This window comes from Canis aureus, chromosome 29 (genome assembly GCF_053574225.1).
Source record: "Canis aureus isolate CA01 chromosome 29, VMU_Caureus_v.1.0, whole genome shotgun sequence".
NCBI classification, from domain to species: domain Eukaryota; kingdom Metazoa; phylum Chordata; class Mammalia; order Carnivora; family Canidae; genus Canis; species Canis aureus.
In genome coordinates, this window is record NC_135639.1 from 32,684,743 (window position 1) to 32,704,578 (window position 19,836).

General features: G+C 36.8%; 1 protein-coding gene across 1 annotated transcript in view; it reads right to left on the reverse strand.

The window, feature by feature from the left end:
* HELLS (helicase, lymphoid specific) overlaps nt 1-19,836 on the reverse strand; it is a 44,235-nt gene that overhangs the window by 21,569 nt on the left and 2,830 nt on the right. The window contains exons 3-9 of the mRNA XM_077878326.1: nt 15,973-16,095; nt 12,110-12,166; nt 8,913-8,949; nt 8,767-8,831; nt 5,608-5,649; nt 1,189-1,413; nt 280-462 (exon numbers count right to left, since the gene is read on the reverse strand). Coding sequence (XP_077734452.1) covers nt 280-462; nt 1,189-1,413; nt 5,608-5,649; nt 8,767-8,831; nt 8,913-8,949; nt 12,110-12,166; nt 15,973-16,095 — 732 coding nt within the window. The remainder of the gene's footprint in view (nt 1-279; nt 463-1,188; nt 1,414-5,607; nt 5,650-8,766; nt 8,832-8,912; nt 8,950-12,109; nt 12,167-15,972; nt 16,096-19,836) is intronic.

The following is a 19,836-nucleotide window of genomic DNA, read 5'->3' on the forward strand; positions in this document are numbered from 1 at the left end:
TTCCATATAGACATAATGTGGATTTTGCTAAAATTTGAAAAATAACTCAAGTACAGGTGCCTGGCTGGCTCAGAGGAGCATGCAGCTCTTGATCTCGAGGTCATGACTTTAAGCCCCATCCTGAGTGTACAGATTACTTAAATAAACTTAAAAAATCCTCAAGATATAGTGTTTCTGTAGTGCAGAAACCATATAATTATAGTAACAATTCTACAATTGAGGCAACAAAATAAAATATGTGAAACTATAATATAGTCAACAAAAGGAAACACAGCTTACATCTGGTGTAAACCTCTGGAATTCAGCCATCCAGTTAGGAAGTGTAGACAAAGGGCCACATACAAGAAAAGGTCCAGGTACTCCTCTCTGAATCATCAATGCGATTGTAGCAATGCATTGAACTGTCTTCCCCAATCCCATTTCATCTGCTAAAATGCCATTAATTCCATTTTCCCAAAGCATCTGGACAAAATAATACACAATGTATTTAAATTCTAATATAAACACCTGTTGGAGTAGCAATAGTTTATTTCTTCTTTTTACTCAAAGATGGTAATTATGGTAAGACTGACATTCATTGTTACAATAACAATTGTGGGAAGTTGGTTATCAAAGCCATAAAAATGCTGGCAGACTTGAATAAAACACTTGAATAAAATTTAGTGTAGATAAATTAGAAAGTATCTACACACAAAAGTTTCACATTTAATAATGAAACTTGAGGGGTGCCTGGGTGGCTAAGTCAGTTAAGCCGCCTTTGGCTCAGGTTATGATGCCGATCCTGGGATCAAGTGCCATGTTGGGCTCTCTGCTCCGCGGAGAGCCTACTTCTCCCTCTCTCTCTGCCTGCAGCTCCCCCTGCTTGTGCTCTGTCAAATAAGTAAATAAAATCTTAAAAAAAACGAAACTTGGAACAACTCAAGTTGTGGTACAGCACATTAATAGGTTATTATGGGGCAGGCCCGGTGGCTCAGCGGGTTAGCGCCGCCTTCAGCCCAGGGCGTGATCCTGGAGACCCAGGATCAAGTCCCACATCAGGCTCCCTGCGTGGAGCCTGCTTCTCCCTCTGCCTGTGCCTCTCTCTCTGTGTGTGTCTCTCATGATTAAATAAAATAAAAAATTAAAAAAAAAAAAAGGTTATTATGTAGAATGAACCAGTATCTTGTATTAAAATTAAGAATTCATTACCCTAAGCCATTCCATGCCTTCCACTTGGTACCATCGCATCACTCCTCCTGTGAAGTGTTTTGGTTGCTGAAAGGGTACTGGCTGTCCATTACATTTCCGAACTGGGTCAAAAAAGAATTTAGTGTTCTGCCTAACTGTTTGAGACAATCTATCTTTAATTATACTATTTGAATCTTTGTTTTTCTGAAGGTCTTCTACACAGAGATTAGAAGAGGAGCTTTCTTTCTGTAAAGAAACAAGCTTAATTAGAAGTTTGATACATAATGCTGTTACCTTCTATTTATCAGAAAACTTAATCAAAATTTACCTAGTCCTATAATCCATTAATCAAATATGGAGAAATAAAACCATTTGTGGAAGAAAACCTAAGAGACAGTTACCCCCATTCTCTCATAAGTGTAAAGCCATTGGAAAAAAAATCTGAAAATAACTCTTTCAGATTACAGGCACATGCTATTGAAATGACCTTTATAATTTTACCTCCCATCCAAACCTCTAAAATTAGCTACTCAAGAATTTACTAGGGATCCCTGGGTGGCGCAGCGGTTTGGCGCCTGCCTTTGGCCCAGGGCGTGATCCTGGAGACCCGGGATCGAATCCCACATCGGGCTCCCGGTGAATGGAGCCTGCTTCTCTCTCTGCCTGTGTCTCTGCCTCTCTCTCTCTCTCTCTCTCTGTGTGACTATCATAAATAAATAAAAATTAAAAATAAAATAAAATAAAAAAAAGAATATATTAAACTATTTTCTTAATAGTAAGTTCTTTCACCCAAAGCAAAGATAATGAATAATGTCTGTAAAAAACAGAAATGAGGGCAGCCCCGGTGGCGCAGCAGTTTAGAGCTGTCTGCAGCCCAGGGCTTGATCTGGAGACCCTGGATCGAGTCCCATGTCAGGCTCTCTGTATGGAGCCTGCTTCTCCCTCTGCCTGTGTCTCTGCCTCTCTCTCTCTGCATCTCTATGAATAAATAAATGACATCTTAAAAAAAAAAAAAAAATTTTCCTTTCAAGGAAACAGAAACATTTACTTCCATCTAAATAATTACTTTAAAAAAAAATAAATTAAATAAATAAATAAATAAATAAATAATTACTTTCATTGCAGGAAAGGGGAAATTAAGTAAAGTTTAAGAACTAACTACATCACACTTGAGTATCAACTTATCTGTAGGGACTCATTACCAACCTATGACCAATGACAGATTTTATTGGTTAGTGATGTCCACAGCCCTATATTAAGAATGTGAACATGAGGATTGAGTCAATTGAGATGGGAAAGTCTTATAAATGAGAAATACCAAAAATAATGCCACTAGATATTCAACTGGAAAATTACAAACCTGAGTTTCACTATTCCATACATAAAAGTAATCAGTGATGAGCATCCCAAACATCAGAACCAGAGCCGTAAAGCTTTTAGAAGAAAATAGAGGGCAGCCCCGGTGGCGCAGTGGTTTGGCGCCGCCTGCAGCCCGGGGTGTGATCCTGGAGACCCAGGATCAAGTCCCACGTCAGGCTCCCTGCATGGAGCCTGCTTCTCCCTCTGCCTGTGTGTCTGCCTCTCTGTGTGTGTGTGTGTCTCTCATGAATAAATAAATAAAATCTTAAAAAAAAATATATTGATAACCTCACGATAGGCAAAAATTTATTATAAAAGGCAAAAACGCTCTAACCACCAAAGGCCAGGGTGCGGGAATGATAAACTGAGCTACTATAAACCTTTAATGAAAGTTCTGGGGAGCCTGGGTGGCTCAGTGGGTTAAGTGACTCCTGGTGATCTGGGATCAAGCCTCACTTTGGGGCTCCCTGCTTAGCAGGGAGTATGTTTCTCCCTTTTCCTCTGCCCTTTTCTCTGCTACGCTCTCTCACTCACACTCTATCAAAACAAAAACAAAAAAAACAAACCAAACACCTAAAAGTTCTGCCTACTAGAAGATACCGTTAAGAAAATGAGTAGACAGGGATCCCTGGGTGGCGCAGCGGTTTAGCGCCTGCCTTTGGCCCAGGGCATGATCCTGGAGACCCGGGATCGAATCCCACGTCGGGCTTCTGGTGCATGGAGCCTGCTTCTCCCTCTGCCTCTGTCTCTGCCTCTCTCTCTCTGTGTGTGACTATCATAAATAAATAAAAATTAAAAAAAAAAAAAAAAAAAAGAAAATGAGTAGACAAGCCACAAACTGAAAGAAAGTACAGTACATAAATCTGACAAAAAACCTATACAGGACATCTGGGTGGCTCAGCGTGTGAGTGTCTGCCGTCAGCTCAGGGCATGATCCCGGAGTCCCGGGACGGAGTCCAACATTGGGCTCCCTGGATGGTGCCTGCTTCTCCCTCTGCCTATGTCTCTGCCTCTCTCTCTCTCTCTCTGTGTCTCTCATGAATAAATAAATAAAATCTTTGAAAAAAACATAAAAAGAACCTATACATTATATAAAGAACTCCTATATCAACAATAAAAGATATCAATAGAAACTTCTATAAACTGTATAAAAGAAAACACACAGCCATTAAGAGGATGAAAATATGCTTTACATCATTAGTAATTACGAAAACACAAAATAAAACCATACAAGATTCATTCACATTCAGTAAAAAGGCTAAATAAAAGACTAAGTGAAATGCTAGAAATAATATCAACAGAAACTTTTGCATATTGCTGTTAAAGAGTGAAATGCTGTGTTCAAGAAGAGATCCTTATTTTCTTATAAAGTTAAACATACATTTATGATATGACCCAGCAATTCCATTCCTAGGTATACAACCAAGAACATGAAAGCATGTCCACACTGACTTGCACACAAATTATCATGGAAGTCTTATTCATAAGTCACAAACTGGAAACAACTCAAATACCTATCCAGAAAATGGATAAAGAAATTATAATATTCATTCAATGGGATTCTACTCAGCGACTAAAAAAAAACAACTAGTAGTTAACAACAATATAAATGAGTATCAACTATGTTGAGTAAAAAGTAATAGGAAATAAAAGACTACATATTTAGATTTTACTTGTATGAACTAGTCTGTAATAAAAGTTAAAAAATTGGGCAAAACTGGTCTGTGACAGAAGTCAAAAAGCAGTTGGCTTCTAGGTTTGGTGGTGGGAGAAATGACTGGCAAAGGATACAAGGGATCCCTCTACCATATGAAAACGTTCTAAATCTTGATTTGGGTGATAGTTACACAGATGTATATATTTATCAAAATTCATCAGAATTAACACAAGCATTGTATACATTTACTTACTGCATATTATAAAATGGTCAAAATTTCATAGCAAATCACGGGAAATGAGATTGAAGCTCTATCTTTAAAAAATACAACTGAATATTTTAAAAATACATGCTTAGGGACACCTGGGTGGCTCAGCAGTTGAGTGTCTGCCTTTGACTCAGTGTGATCCCAGGGTCTGGGATAGAGTCCCACATCAGGCTCTTGGAGAGTCTGCTTCTCCCTCTGCCTCTTTCTGTCTCTCATTAATAAATAAATGATATCTTTAAAAAAATATGCTTAATCTCATTTACATTTAATATTGTTGAGTTATAATTATCTGTTAATTATCATAAACTAATTCTTATACTGAACAAAGAATAAATATCAATGCACTTATATATAAGATGTAAATTTTGGTCAAAATTATGATGGGTAACCAGAGTATCTCTCATTTTATAATCATGTCATCAATTTTCCCAAAAGCCTATTATTAATCTTAGATAAGTAAGTTAATTGCTATATCCCCTGGTGAACATTTTCATGTTACAATTGTTTCTGCTTCCCAAAGAAATCTTGTAACTAAAGGGACTTGGATAGTGATTACTCAGGTAACAAGGAACTTCTCCACATAAAATGAGGGTGGGGTGAGAAGCCTTCCCAAAAAGATCCAAAGATAGTATTTAATGTCAGAAACAAGATCAAGGCATCTTTCAGAGTTTCCACAAGCTGTGGAATATATACATATGGAATGCACATGGTTACAGGCACTTGCATTACCACTTAAACTCTCAAGGATCTATAACCTAGTATTTACACATTAAGAAACATGCAACAGGACACCTTAAGTTGATACATAAGGAAGAAATATGATAGGATAAAAAGTAAAAATTTTTAAGGTTAAGTAATAAAGTACCTGCCGAGAAAAAAATGTACACTAGTAGGGTGCGTGGGTGGCTCAGTCACCTTGGGTTCAGGTCATGATCCCAGGGTCCTGGGACTGAGCCCCATGTCTGGGGTCTCTGCTCAGTGGGGAATCTGCTTCTCCTTCACCCTCTCCCACCCCCTTGATCCTCGGCTCATGCACACACTGTCTCTCTCAAATAAAATCTTTAAAAGAAATAAATGTACCCTGGAGATTAAAGGAGCTAATAATCAGGGAAACAAACATGGCTCCTACATTTAATATCTCTCATAAATCTCTTACCTCATTCTCCTTTTTATTTTTTTTAGCCACAGACAAAATTTCCTAGAACATCAAGAAAACAGAAATAAAGTAACAATGTATGTAGTTCATTCATTTATTTACTAAATAAACATTTATTCTAACTTCATGCCAGGAAATGGGGATAAGGCTCTCAAGGTAATTAAAATACAGAGGACTCAAACTGGTGGATCTCAGGCAAAATTAAGGCTGTAGTGTCTTATAAAACTATGCATTAATTAGCAACACTTAAAAATTGGGATATTTCCTAAATGTTCCAGGTTTTTTTAATTTTTTAAGCCAAAGCTTATCTGAAGAGACTTAAGTCCAAATTCACACATAACAGTAATCCTATACTACAGGGTTTGGCAAACTATAGCCTGTAGACCAACTCCAGGTGGCAGCCTGTTTTTGTAAATAAAAGTTTAAGTAGAACAAAGTTGAGCATATCTGCTTAATTTGTCTATGACTGCTCTCAGGCTACAACGGCAAAGTTCACCTTTGAGTAGTCACCCACTAAACTATTCAAAACAAAAAACTATCCAGCTCTGCACAGAAAAGGTTTTCTAACCCTGGCTCTAGAGTTAAGTTGTGGCTACTCCTGGTATTTAAGGAATCACTTCCAAATGTATTATCGTCTCAACTCTAGCCCACTTTACGCCTCTGTGGACAGACATCTGAATTTGCAATCTTGAGCAAAGCAAAAGGCAGAGACAAATAAATTAAAAACACAGAATAAAAAAACTCTGATTTTGAAGTACCTAATAAATCCTAAGGGTAGGAAGACAAGCAATACCTGAGTGCCACTTGATGAATTAGGCGAGTATTGTATCAAATTATCTGAAAAAGTTATCATTAGGGCATAATCATTAAAGATAGGCTATGTTTAAGGAGAGAATAGCACATGCAGAGGAGAAAGGGGATGAAATGGTAGATATTCAAAGTTTCTTGAATTTAAGATGCATAGAATAGAACACATCAGTTAAGTGGCTGACATACACATAATGTACATGCTTACATGTGTTTCATGTGTATATGTAAAGTACTTGTAGGTATATATATTCAAACCCTAAGGCTGAAGGGATACAAGGAACTGACAGGAGAGTGGTCTTTTAAACTAAGCAAAAATAAATGAATAGCTAAGCTCAACGTTTTTGAAAAACAATGTGTGGGACGCCTGGGTGGCTTAGCATTTAAGCATCTGCCTTTGGCTCAGGGAGTGACCCTGGAGTCCCAGGATCGAGTCCTACATCAGGCTCCCTGCATTGAGCCTGCTTATCCCTCTGCCTGTCTCTGCCTTTCTCTCTCTCTGTGTCTCTCATAAATTAAAAAAAAAAAAACAAAAAACAATGTGTGAATGAATCAAAAGATAAAACATAATACCATCTATGAAGTACTGTTAAAAATTAAACCCTTTAACTAAACTCCTGACCTTGTTTACCTCTATAGTTTTCATTCTTCACCACCTTTTCATTTACAATACAAACTGGAAACAAAAATGTATTTTTAAGTTTTTTGAACTTGTCCGGATTTCTCCTACCTCTGGACATCTGTCAAAGAAGTCTTTTCTCTTCCTAGAACACTTCACTATTATCTTCCCTATATCTTACTATTTCCCTATTAACTCTCGCCAACCTTTAGATGATTTTGCTTTTCCCCTCAAGTCACAATTCAGATGCCACCTTCTAGATAAAAATTTTATGAACCTAGCGCCTGAGTTTAGAATCCTTTTATAGGCTTGACAGCATCCAATTTATAATGGACTATTTACTTACATAGATTTCTCACTGGATGGAAGTTAAGGAAAGACACTGTCTAGTTTTCTTGATCAACTGATCTTCTGCATGTTAGGACAAAGTCTGCCGACAGCTGATATGCTACCAATATTTGATAAATTAACAGCTGGAGGACTGGCTAAATTTCAATAAATCTAAATAATACTTAAATAACAGTGTTTTTCAAATTGCATGCTGTTTCATATCCAATTAAATGGGTCCTGACCATCATTTTTAAATGAAAGAAGAAAAAAAAAAAGGAAAATATCAGAGTGCATCCTTAAAGTATTATGTGAAATTTCTTATTTTATACTTTATGAAGATTTTAACAGTTTGAATTTCAAGTTAAAGAAAAATGTAGTTAGAATTTTGTTAAATTTAAGAATGTAACATATTAAAATATGCTTGAAGAATATTTACGGTCTCAGGGCACCTGGGTGGTTCAGTGGTTGAGCATCTGCCTTTGGCTGAGGATGTGATCCCAGGGCCCTGGGATCAAGTCCCATATCAGGCTCAGCATGAGGAGCCTGCTTCTCCCTCTGCCTGCATCTCTTTCTCTGTGTCTCTCAAGAATAAATAAATAAAATCTTAAAAAAAATAATACTTAAGGTCTGTTATAACTGAACATGCTTTTTAATTTCCGTTTTATGAGTTATTAAGTAAGAAGGTAAAAAAGGATCTGTTTTTTTAAGTGACTATTATGGGAGTGACTGGGTGGCTCAGTCAGTTAAGCGTCTGCATTCAGCTCAGGTCATGATCCCAAAGTCCTGGGATTGAACCTCAGGTCGGGCTCCTTCTACTTCTCCTCTCTCTAGCTTGTACTCTCTCAAATAAACAGAATCTTTAAAATATTTAAAATAAAAAGGACTATATGATTTCAGTTCCCTAAAGGTCCTCAACAAGGAACAAGAACAAAGTTCTCAATATAAGGTCTTTTTTTTTTTAAAAAGATTTTATTTATTTATTCATGAGACACAGAGAGAGAGAGAGAGGGAAAGGCAGAGAGACACAGGCAGAGGAAGAAGCAGGCTCCATGCAGGGAGCCCAAGGTGGGACTCGATCCCAGGGCTCTAGGATCACGCCCTGGGCCGAAGGCAGGCGCCAAACCGCTGAGCCACCAGGAATCCCCTCAATATCAGGTATTGAAGTTTTAAGAAATTAAAATAATTTCTGATAATAACTATTTATCTTTTATTATAATAATTTCTAATTAGGCCAAGCTCATGTTCTCTTAACAGGAAGATGGTGCCATTTTCTTCCCTGAAATAAGCCCTTACAGACTGAAAAGCTGATTGACAGCAATTCACACAGCTTTAATACAGTTCAAAATCTTCAACAGGTTTTACTCAACAGTGAATCTTATGTGCTTACTCCACTTTATTTTTACCTCTTTTGACATGACCTCTGCAATATTGTAGGATTCATCTTCTCTTCCTCTCTTCTTTCTCATAACTATTAAAAAAAATTTTATTTTTAATAGCAATAAAAATAAATTATAAACATATTCTTCAAAAGTAGAACAAGGAAGTTTACCTGGATTTTCCTCACTAGCGCCAATGGAATTTTTACCCTATAAAACAAGAATTTAGGATATTATTTTTCTAAGGTCTTCTATGGTATTACGTATTAGAAGACACTAAGTAAATGTTAAAAGTTCCTTGCAGTTGAGCCACATCCACAACTCTTTACTATTATTCTTACCAACATGTCATCTTTTTTCACATTTCCCCACTAGAATTTGTTTATAACCATATTCCTTTCTCTGGATGACTACTTTCCTCAATTTTTTTCTCATTTGAGATTTCCAAATTAAACATAGAAGACATTTTTATTCTGAAACTACCATGTGTTATCTTCTGTAACTGTAGGTTTATGCTGAAGATATTCAATGGGTATGGTATGGGACTACTCATTTTCAGTAAAATTTTTAAGTTAAATAAAACTGAAAGCAGAAATAAAAGAGAATACTGATTTAAAAATATTAGTGAGGGGAAATACAGGAAAGAGATGTTCAAAAACAGTTTCAAAATGAGAGTTGGAAAAGAAGCTCAAGAATAGGGAGAAAATATGTATGAGAAATCAAAACAACAGAAGTAAAAATTTTTTTTTTTTAATGTAAATCCTACACCAACATATGGGGCTCAAACTCACAACCTGAAATCAAGAGTCATGTGCTCTACCAACTGACTAAGCTAGCCAGGTGCCCCAAGAAGATAAATTTTAAAACAAAGTTAAAAGTTAGAGGATTAAAAATATAAAATAGCAAAAGGGACTGGTGAGACGGAATAGGCAGAACTTAATGGTTGACACTTTTAGAATATAGCAGGTGGGAAAAAACAAAACCCTGGTATAAAAAGTTAGCTAGACAAAAGTGAACAATGGATTAAACCTATAGGTTGAAAAGTAGGGAGTAAATGATTAAGCAAGTAAAATTATAAGTATATATTCTTCAAAAACCCAAAATAAGGGACACCTGGGTGGCTCAGTGGTTGAGCATCCGCCTTTGGCTCAGGTGGATCCTGGAGACCCCGGATCGAGTCCCACATCGGGCTCCCCACATGCAGCCTGCTTCTCCCTCTGCCTATGTCTCTGCCTCTGTGTGTCTCTCATGAATAAATAAAATCTTAAAAAAAAAAACAAAAATAAAAACCCAAAACAAGTCCCTGAAATTAACAACTGAGTCAAATATTAGCAGTTTTCAATAACTTTTTATTACAAAATTATCTACTTGTACTCTGATATCAACACTAAGCACTCTAAAGAATCAAGTGGACTTAAAGGTACTCTTGTTGGCATCTTGATATTACCTGATAAAGTCAGGTTAGTAAAGAAATGTAAGGTCAGAAACCAACTCAGCATTACTATTTATTGAATAAGTGACTTCCAGCAAGTTATAGTCAATTCTCACTCTGTTCTATATGATAACTAATACTGGATTAGTGAATACTGAATCACTGCTTCAAGGAGAAACACAAGCTTAGTTCCAGCAACCTCCTGGGCACTTCATCACTGATGAAGACATAACCCCATTTTATATGTGTTGTTACTTAAGGACATTTTATATACATGTTGATTAACACTGAACTCAGAGCTAACAGCCTGAAGGAAGCTTAGCTAACATTTTCTCCATAAGGCACATCACAGTCTCCTTCCATCAGAAACACTAGCTGACAATTCAGTACCATGTAGCCAAGGGTGGTTTTAACAGCAAAATCAACAATACCCACAAAAATGCAAAAATCATGACATTAAATAAACCATGAAAAGGGCATTTGTTTACAGTGTAACAGCTTAAGAAAAGCAGAGCACCACTTTAACCTTGGTTGGGAATGTGTGTTAGAGACTCAAATTTTTCCCATTCTGCACAAGGCGCATGCCTGTTGAGGGACCATGAAAACCCAAATACTGATTCTGGAACTGCAAATAAACTTCAGCAAGTAGGCTAAGAAAAAAATATGAAATCTGTGAATGATGAGGATGGATCATACTTTTTGCATCAGCTTTTTTATATGTAAAATAGGGATAAAAACATTACCTCTACCTAAAAGAGGTTTGAAAATTTACCTACCCAGGGCAGCCCAGGTGGCTCAGCCATTTGGCGCCTGCCTTCGGCCCAGGGTATGATCCTGGAAACCCAGGATCGAGTCCCACGTCAGGCTCCCTGCATGGAGCCTGCTTCTCCCTCTACCTGTGTCTGTGCCTCTCTCTCTCTGTGCTCTGTGTCTCTCTCATGAATAAAGAAAATCTTAAAAAAAAAAAAAAAAAAAAAAAAAGAAATTTACCCCCCCCCCAAAAAAGAAAAAAAATGTTGAGGCACCTGGCTAGCTCAGTCAGTAGAGCATGTGACTCTTGATCTCAGGGTCTTGAGTTCAAGCCCCACACCAGGTGTTGAGCTTACTTAAAAAAATAAAAAATAAACATAAAGCTTAGAATACATGACACAATAAGTACTCAATAAATGTTGCTTTTATTATTTCTCTTTTCACTAGTACAACTGTTCCTGATACAGTTCCCATCAATATGACATTAAACAGCCTCATGCTAAAAATAAATTTACCCCAAAAGACCGTATGTATCTAAAATTCAGGGTATCCCTAAATGAATCCTCTATTATCTGAAATGTTATTAGGAGATATGCCTAATCCGCTCCAATTTTGGCTCCACTGCTGCAGCTATTCACAAGACACAAATTTATATTATTATTGATCCAAGCTGACATGATGAAGTTGGAAGCATTAAGGAGGAAAGAATAATCATTATGAGCACCAAAAGAGCTGGCCACTTATAAGAGCAAAACTTTGTTATCATGAAAAATAGAATAAAAAACCAAAAGGGTTATACTTTAGCTCTCCTTTCCTATCTAAAAATACAGGGAAAGAGTTTACATGTTTCTACACAGCTTATAACAAAGATAGGTTTTCAGATAAAGGTTAAAATTAATTAGATGATCTATATGGGGATCCCTGGGTGGCTCAGCTGTTTAGAGCCTGCCTTTGGCCCAGGGCACGATCCTGGAGTCCCAGGATCAAGTCCCGCATCAGGCTCCTGGCATGGAGCCTGCTTCTCCCTCCTGTGTCTCTGCCTCTCTCTCTCTATGCCTATCAAAGATAAATAAATAAATAAATAAATAAATCAATCTTAAAAAAATTAATTAGATGATCTATAAAGTTAAAACTATAAAGTTTCTTTAATATTTAAGGTAACAGGATTTTTCTAGCTTACTATATTACCTTAGTAACTTTTAAAGTTTCCTTTTTTCTCTCCAGTTTCTCTTTTTTCTTCTGTTCCTGTAAGATAATTTTTTCAGAGTGTCATAAGTGGAAAGTGCAAAGTATAAAACATACATCTCGAATAACACGTGCACAATGAAAAGCTATATAAAGATTTAAAAACAAGGACGAGGGAACCCTGGGTGGCACAGCGGTTTAGCGCCTGCCTTTGGTCCAGGGCGTGATCCTGGAGACCCGGGATCGAATCCCACGTCGGGCTCCCGGTGCATGGAGCCTGCTTCTCCCTCTGCCTGTGTCTCTGCCTCTCTCTCTCTCTCTCTCTGTGACTATCATAAATAAATAAAAGTTAAAAAAAAATTAAAAAAAAAATAAAAACAAGGACGAACTTGCACTTCAAAGCCTTTATGGAGCAACAGGGAACAGACCCTCCTCTGTTAAGCAACTGAAACTCAGATAAAATATATTAAACAGTCCTTTTCAGACAATATGCAGCAAAGTAGAGTGAACACTGACAGAGGGAACCAATGGGGCCAATCTTGATTATTCAGTTTACTGCCCTAAAGGTAATTTCCAAATGCAAATAATGGAGAAAGAATCTTAACAGCTCAGTTTCCCGGAGTTGAAGAGACAAAAGTACAAAACAAACCAGCTAGCATACCTACGGTCAGGTACCAGAGAGGAGAGCCACACACAAAGAAAGCTCTCAATATATGCAGTTAAGTCTTCAGGCTGAGTATTGGTCAGTGACAGGACTGTAAGAAAACCAAGGCCATTAGAAAATAGCCAAGTAGAATAATCCGCGTGCTTACAGGGGATCAGGAACAGTTTGCACTCATCAGGCAAAGTGACAACATAGAGTACTCAGAAGAGGAGCCAAGTTACTACCAGACTAAAAGCTGGTGGTCCAGGGAAGCCTGGGTGGCTCAGTGGTTAAGCGCCTGCCTTCAGCTCAGGGTGTGATCCTGGAGTCCCCTGCATGGAGCCTGCTTCTCCCTCTGCCTGTTTCTCTGCCTCTCCCTATCTCTCTCTGTCTCTCATGAATAAATAAATAAAATCTTTAAATAAAAATAAAATAAACAAACAAATAAATAAATAAAGCTGGTCCATCTGCACCCTAACAAAGCTTTAAGACTAAAAAGGACTCAAACCATTCCCAAAAGGTGGTTAAAAGATATGCCTTATAACTCATTGTGACTTTTATTTTTCTTTACCTGTGTTTCATTTTATCACACAAAGGTTTAAAAGGGATTCAACAAAGGAAAAAATATTGATTCATAATTGTGAAATATGAATGATGGGGAACATAGGGAATTACTAGAGCCTTGAAATTTTCACAAGTTTTTAAATCTTTATATGTTCTAGTGGGCAATAAATAAATTATATAGTATCTTAGATACTAGCACAATGGGAAGAACAGAACAAGGTGAAGGGGATCAGGAGTGTGCGGGTGAAAAAGTGTCAGATAGCAATTTCACTTAAGGTTGTGAAAGCAGGCTTCATAGGAAAATGTTTACACCAAGGCTTAAAGGTGATGAAGTCATCTATGCAGATATCTATGAGAAGATGGTTCCAAGCACAAATAGTCAGTACAAAGGCACAAAGGCAGGAAACACTTAGAAGGAAGTCTTGAAGGTAATGGGATTGAGGGAGGAAGCTAGACTGTATAGTCTTTTTTTTTTTTTTTGACCATTTATAGTCTTATAGACCAATCATTAAGATTTTGGGTTTGTTGGGGAACCTGGGTAGCTCAGTTGGTTAAGCATCTGCCTTTGGCTCAAGTTGTGATCCTGGGATTGAACCCTGTGTCATTCCCTCTGGGGAGCCTTCTTCTCTCTCTCTCCCTCTGCCCCTCCACATCCCTGGCTCCAGGCTCTCTCTCTCTCTCAAATAAATAAATAAAAATCTTAAAAAAAAAAAAAAAAAAAAGACTGATTTTAATGTAAACTAGAAAACAGGGAAACATCATAGGGGTGGGGACACCCAGGCAGGAGAGCAGAAGCACTGAAGAAAAACAAATTTTACTCAATAAAAATCTTTCAAAAACAAAGACAAATGAAGACTTTTCCAGAAATATAAAAGCTAAAAGAACATATCACCAACAGAAAATGCAAAAGAATCTATTAATAATGGAAAGCAGGGCAGCCCCGGTGGCGCAGCGTTTTGGCGCCACCTGCAGCCCAGGGTGTGATCCTGGGGACCCACATCAGGCTCCTTGAGTGGAGCCTGCTTCTTCCTCTGCCTGTGTCTCTGCCCCTCTCTCTGTGTGTCTCTCATGAATAAATAAATAAAATCTTAAAAAAAAAAAAATAATGGAAAGCAAATCAGTGGCTATTTGGTGATGCAAACAGGAAGTGAAGGATGGGAGAAAATTTAAAAAGGAATTCAGCCATAAAAAAGAATGAAATCTTGCCATCTGAAACAACATGGGTGGACCTTGTGGGCATTATGCTAAGTAATAGGAGTCAGACTTAGACAAATACCATATAACCTAACTTGTGGATTTTTAACAAAACAAAACCAAACAAAACCACTCCAAACTCATAGATACAAAGATTAGACTGATGGTTTGGTGGTGGTGGGAATGAGTGATGAGTCCAAAGTATAAATATCTAGTTATGGGGCAGCCCGGGTGGCTCAGCGGTTTAGCGCCGCCTTCAGCCCAGGGCGTGATCCTAGAGACCCGGGATCGAGTTCCACGTCAGGCTCCCTGCGTGGAGCCTGCTTCTCCCTCTGCTTGTGTCTCTGCCTCTCTCTCTCTCTGTCTCTCATGAATAAATAAAAAAAAAACTTAAAAAATAATAAAAAATAAAAGTTGTTAAGGGAGTACAGCTTAAAATTTCTCATCATAAGAAAAATATTTTGTAACTATGTATAGTGACAGATGTTAACTAAACTTACTGTGATTTCACAATATATACAAATATTGAATAATCTGAAACTAATATTATGTTATATGTCAATTATCCTCAAAAAAAAAAAAAACGGGACGATTTTTTGAGTTGATGGTTATGTTCATGATCTTGACTGGTGGTTTCATGGGTGTATACACACCAAAACATACTAAATACGTGTGTTTTGTATATAACAATTACATTTCAAAAAAAAGCAATTAAAAAAAAGAGACAAAAAAAAAAAGAAAAAAAAAAAAAAGAGAGAGTATGCAACATTAAGTTCACAATTTCCAGCATCCAAAAACTATCACTAAATAGGATAAAAATCAGAAAAATAAACAGAGGGACGCCGGGGTGGCTCAGTGGTTGGGCGCCTGCCTTCAGCTCAGGTCGTGATCCCCAGATCCGGGATTGAGTCTCACATTGGGCTCCCTGTTAGGATCCTGCTTCTCCCTCTGCCTGTGTCTCTGCCTCTCTCTCTGTATCTCTCATAAATAAATAAGTAAATAAATCTAAAAAAAGAAAAAAATGGCAAAAGAAACAGAAAAATACATGGTTTATATTCATATAATAATGCTTCTCAAGAGTAAAGAGAATGAAACGGCCTACAGAATAAACATGAGCGAATCTCATATGCTGAGCTGAAGAGGCAAGACACAAAAAAGTGATTACTGCAGGGTTCCATTTATGTAATATTCTAGAAAAAAAGCAATACTAATCTATACTGACAGAAAACAGAAATGAGTGGTCTGGCGTCCAGGGATGGGGATCACTGAGACAAGAAACTTCTTGAGGTAAAGGAAATGCTCTTCATCTTGACTGTGCTCGTCATAAGACATGTCTATACACTGGTCAAAACTCATCGAATAGTAAATTTAAAATGTGTACAGCTTACTGCATGTGATTTATATCTCAATAAAGTGGTTTTTAAAAAATTTAAGCTACTAGTTCTAATTCATTACATACACATACCTCTAGTTGCTGCTGTTCCATTTTAGTCAATAAAAATTTGGAGTAGATATTGCTTTTCTCAAGCAAATGTTGAAGTCTACGGTACCGAATGTCCACGGATTCCCTGTCCCAAGACATGCGAGCCTATCCAAAAGAAAATTACCATAATTATTAGTTTTCTGACACATGTGATGTTTTGAATAGGATGTTTTAAAAAAAGGCTAAATAAATGCTCTTTGGATTTAATACATTTCCTGTAATTAAAGGGGAAAAATATTTTTATATTATTAACTTTACAAACAATGGTTTATTTTCCAAACCAAAAACTAGAACAAATAGCTGAAAAAATCGGATTCCTGGGTTCAACATGCCATTTAGTATGATGCAGCTTTGATACGAAAATATTGAAATTCCAGACTCTGGACAGGTTTAGTGGCATCCACTGAATGGAGGGCCCATTTTTTAAACATATAAAACTAACATTAGAAGTAAATATTTAATTCAAGCAGATTTAAGTTTTATTTTATTTTTTTAATTTTTATTTTATTTTAGATTTAAGTTTTTAAACAATCAATTGATTTCAGAATATATTTACATACCAGTTTTATTTGAAAGACCATTAGAATTAAAAAATGACTGGCTAGGAACTAGAACTATTTTTAGAATTTTAAAACTGTATTGTCTGTCGGGGGACGCCTGGGTGGCTCAGTGGTTGAATGTCTGCCTTTGGCTCAAGTCATGATCCTGGGGTCTTGGGATGGAGTCCTGCATGGGGCTCCCCACAGGGAGTTTGCTTATACCTCAGGCCATGTCTCTGCCTCTCTCTGTGTGTTTCATGAATAAATAAATAAAATATTTTAAAAATAAATTAAAAAAAAAAAACCTGTATTGTTGGGATGCCTGGCTGGCTCATAAATAGAATATGGGACTCTTGATCTCAAGGTCATGAGTTTGAGCCTCAGGTCTAGAGATTATTTTAGAAAACAAAAACACAAATCCAAACAAAACCACATTACCAAAGCATTTCAACATGCTAAACCTACTTATGAATATAAAGCTACTTCTTAGGGCACTTGGGTGGCTCCATGGTTGAAAGCCTGCATTTAGCTCAGGTCATGATCCCAGAATCCTGTCGTCCATTTCCTGTCCCCCCCACCCCACTGGGCTCCCAGCAGGGAGCCTGCTTCTCCCTCTGCCTCTCATGAATAAATAAATAAAAATCTTTAAAATCAATCTATCTACTTCTTCCTCCTCAGTATTGTGTCTCCAGAGTTTTGCCCTTCTTTTTAGGCTTCTTTTGCTTCTATTCTGAGCTCTTTCACTTCTGTACACCTTCAAATTACAAGCCTGCTTTCTGTATTATTTTCATACACCATTTATTTATTAAGTGATTTCTACGTCTACAATAGTCTAGTAACTGAGGAGAAATCCTCTCTCAGCTCACTGTTAAAGTAAAATATTTTAAGGGAATACCAGAGGACACAAGATGGAAAACATAAAAGCAACAAATAAATAGTATAGTTCAGTGACCCACAATTTTTTTAAGAGCCAAATTTTTTCTTATTTAACTATTTAAATACTTGAGCATATGGCTTATAAATACTCAATTCTGCCTTTTTGCACAAGAGCAGTAATAGACAATATATAAAGAAATGAGCAAGGCCATGTTCCAATAGGACTTTATTTACCAAAACAGGAGCAATCCAGTTCATAATCTGTCAACGCAGTATAATCTGAATTTAAAAACAAAAAAACCCACAAGGCACACCAAGTGAGCTGAAGTGAATCCAGTTAATTTCACCTTTCAAAGCCAAATACATGCAAACCTTACCAACCAACAATTCTACTCCTGAGACAAAGTGTGTGTGCATAAGGGTTCGTACACACACACACACACACACACACACACACACCCATGCACAGAGGCTGAAACGGCATAACCAAGTTAACTTTAATGCTTAAGGCCTGACCTTTTAATTCAGAACCATTGTATATTGGCTTTTACTTCTTCCTAAATGTTCTATCCTCTCTCTAGCTTTTCTTTCAAAATAAATTTTTCTATTACAAAAGCAGTGACAGTAAAATCCCTAAAAATAAATCCAGTAACAATAAATGTACATTTTAGAAAAATTAAATATTTAAAAAACACTCATGAAGCAATCCTATCCATGCAGTTAATCTGTTAACATCTTACAAACTATTTTCAGTTCTTTTAGGACAGTCTTTTACTATTATCAATATGTTACTGTTATTTCAATAGTCCATGCATGAAATGGGCATTATAAATTGGAAGATGAAATTGCTTGGATTTTGGAAAAAAAATTTTTTTTGGTAAAAATTTACTTTTAAGTAACCTCTACACCCAACATGGGGGTATTTCACTCTACAAAATATGAACCATTTTCCTTTTGCCTAACACTTATCCCAACTCTTACCTTTCCCCTCCCCCACTACATACACATTAACGCTACTCCTAAGTCTTCTAGACTAACAATGACTTCTTTCAAAAGGAAATGCAGGTGAAAAGCCAAAGAAAACAACTGTAGCAAATGAACGTCAAAGCCATTCTCTACTCTTTATAAACTTTACAATCTCCTAAAGCAAAGTAAAAGCTTCTCATTAAGGAATTTAAGCAAGCTCTTCTTAAGTACTTCTAAATAGATGCCCATAAATACTGTATTCTTCCAAAAAAAAAAAAAGGAAATCTATTTTTGTACAGGGAATTTTTTTGGCCTCCAAAGACATGTAGGGAGAGACTAATTCTTAGAATTTTCCCCATGGTTAAGTAAGGAACAACTTATAAGTTTATTTTTTATTTTTTTTTAAATTTTTATTTATTTATGATAGGCACACAGTGAGAGAGAGAGAGAGAGAGGCAGAGACACAGGCAGAGGGAGAAGCAGGCTCCATGCACCGGGAGCCCGACGTGGGATTCGATCCCGAGTCTCCAGGATCGTGCCCTGGGCCAAAGGCAGGTGCCAAACCGCTGTGCCACCCAGGGATCCCAACTTATAAGTTTAAAGTCCAAAATTTAATCTTTCAATACCATAAAAAAGCATAATAGGCCATAATACTACTAGTTTTGGCAAATCACTCTTGTGTGAGAATTGAAAAGAGCCATACAATTTATTCATGGAAGGATTGAAAATGGATAAAAAGTGCTACTTTAAGTTCTACGATGAATAACTGCTAAAGAAAAGCTAGCCTTTACCATATCTATCCCTCAAGAATAATAATTCTAAAAAATTTTCAGACTGATTACAAAATGTTTGTTCAATAGCTTAAAAATTTCACTGAAAGTTAAGTCATCTTGATTCCTAGTTTAATCAGCAAATATTTACGGTACTATAAATTTTGAGAGATCTTTCTAAAATGTGGAAATGGGGGCACCTAGCTGGCTTAGTTGGTGAACATTTACCTCTTGATCTTGGGGTTCTAAGTTCGAGCCCCACGTTGGGTGTAAAGATTACTTAAAGAAAACTTTTAAAAGAAAAATGTGAAAATGTTTCATCCACTGAATTTATATATTCTGGAAATATTTTCTTACTGTACCTCATAATTTTTCTTGAGATAGTACTTTTGTACCCAACGGTCTTCATGAGTCACAAAACCAAAGATATACTACTAAAAATGAAGGCTTTATTCTTACCACCTCTGAAGTTGATTCAATTCAAAATACTTGCCCCAGGATGCATCCCTTATAATTATCACCTTGTTACATGGCTAGTAAGTACATTTATTTTATTTATATAATCATATACATTGATATGTAATATATCATGAAATATTCTTTTTCCATAGTTTGAAATTCAATAAACTGTTTAGCGATTGCCTATTTGCTAGGTGCACAGCCTACAAAAATGAACAGTAGGGCAACCCTAGTGG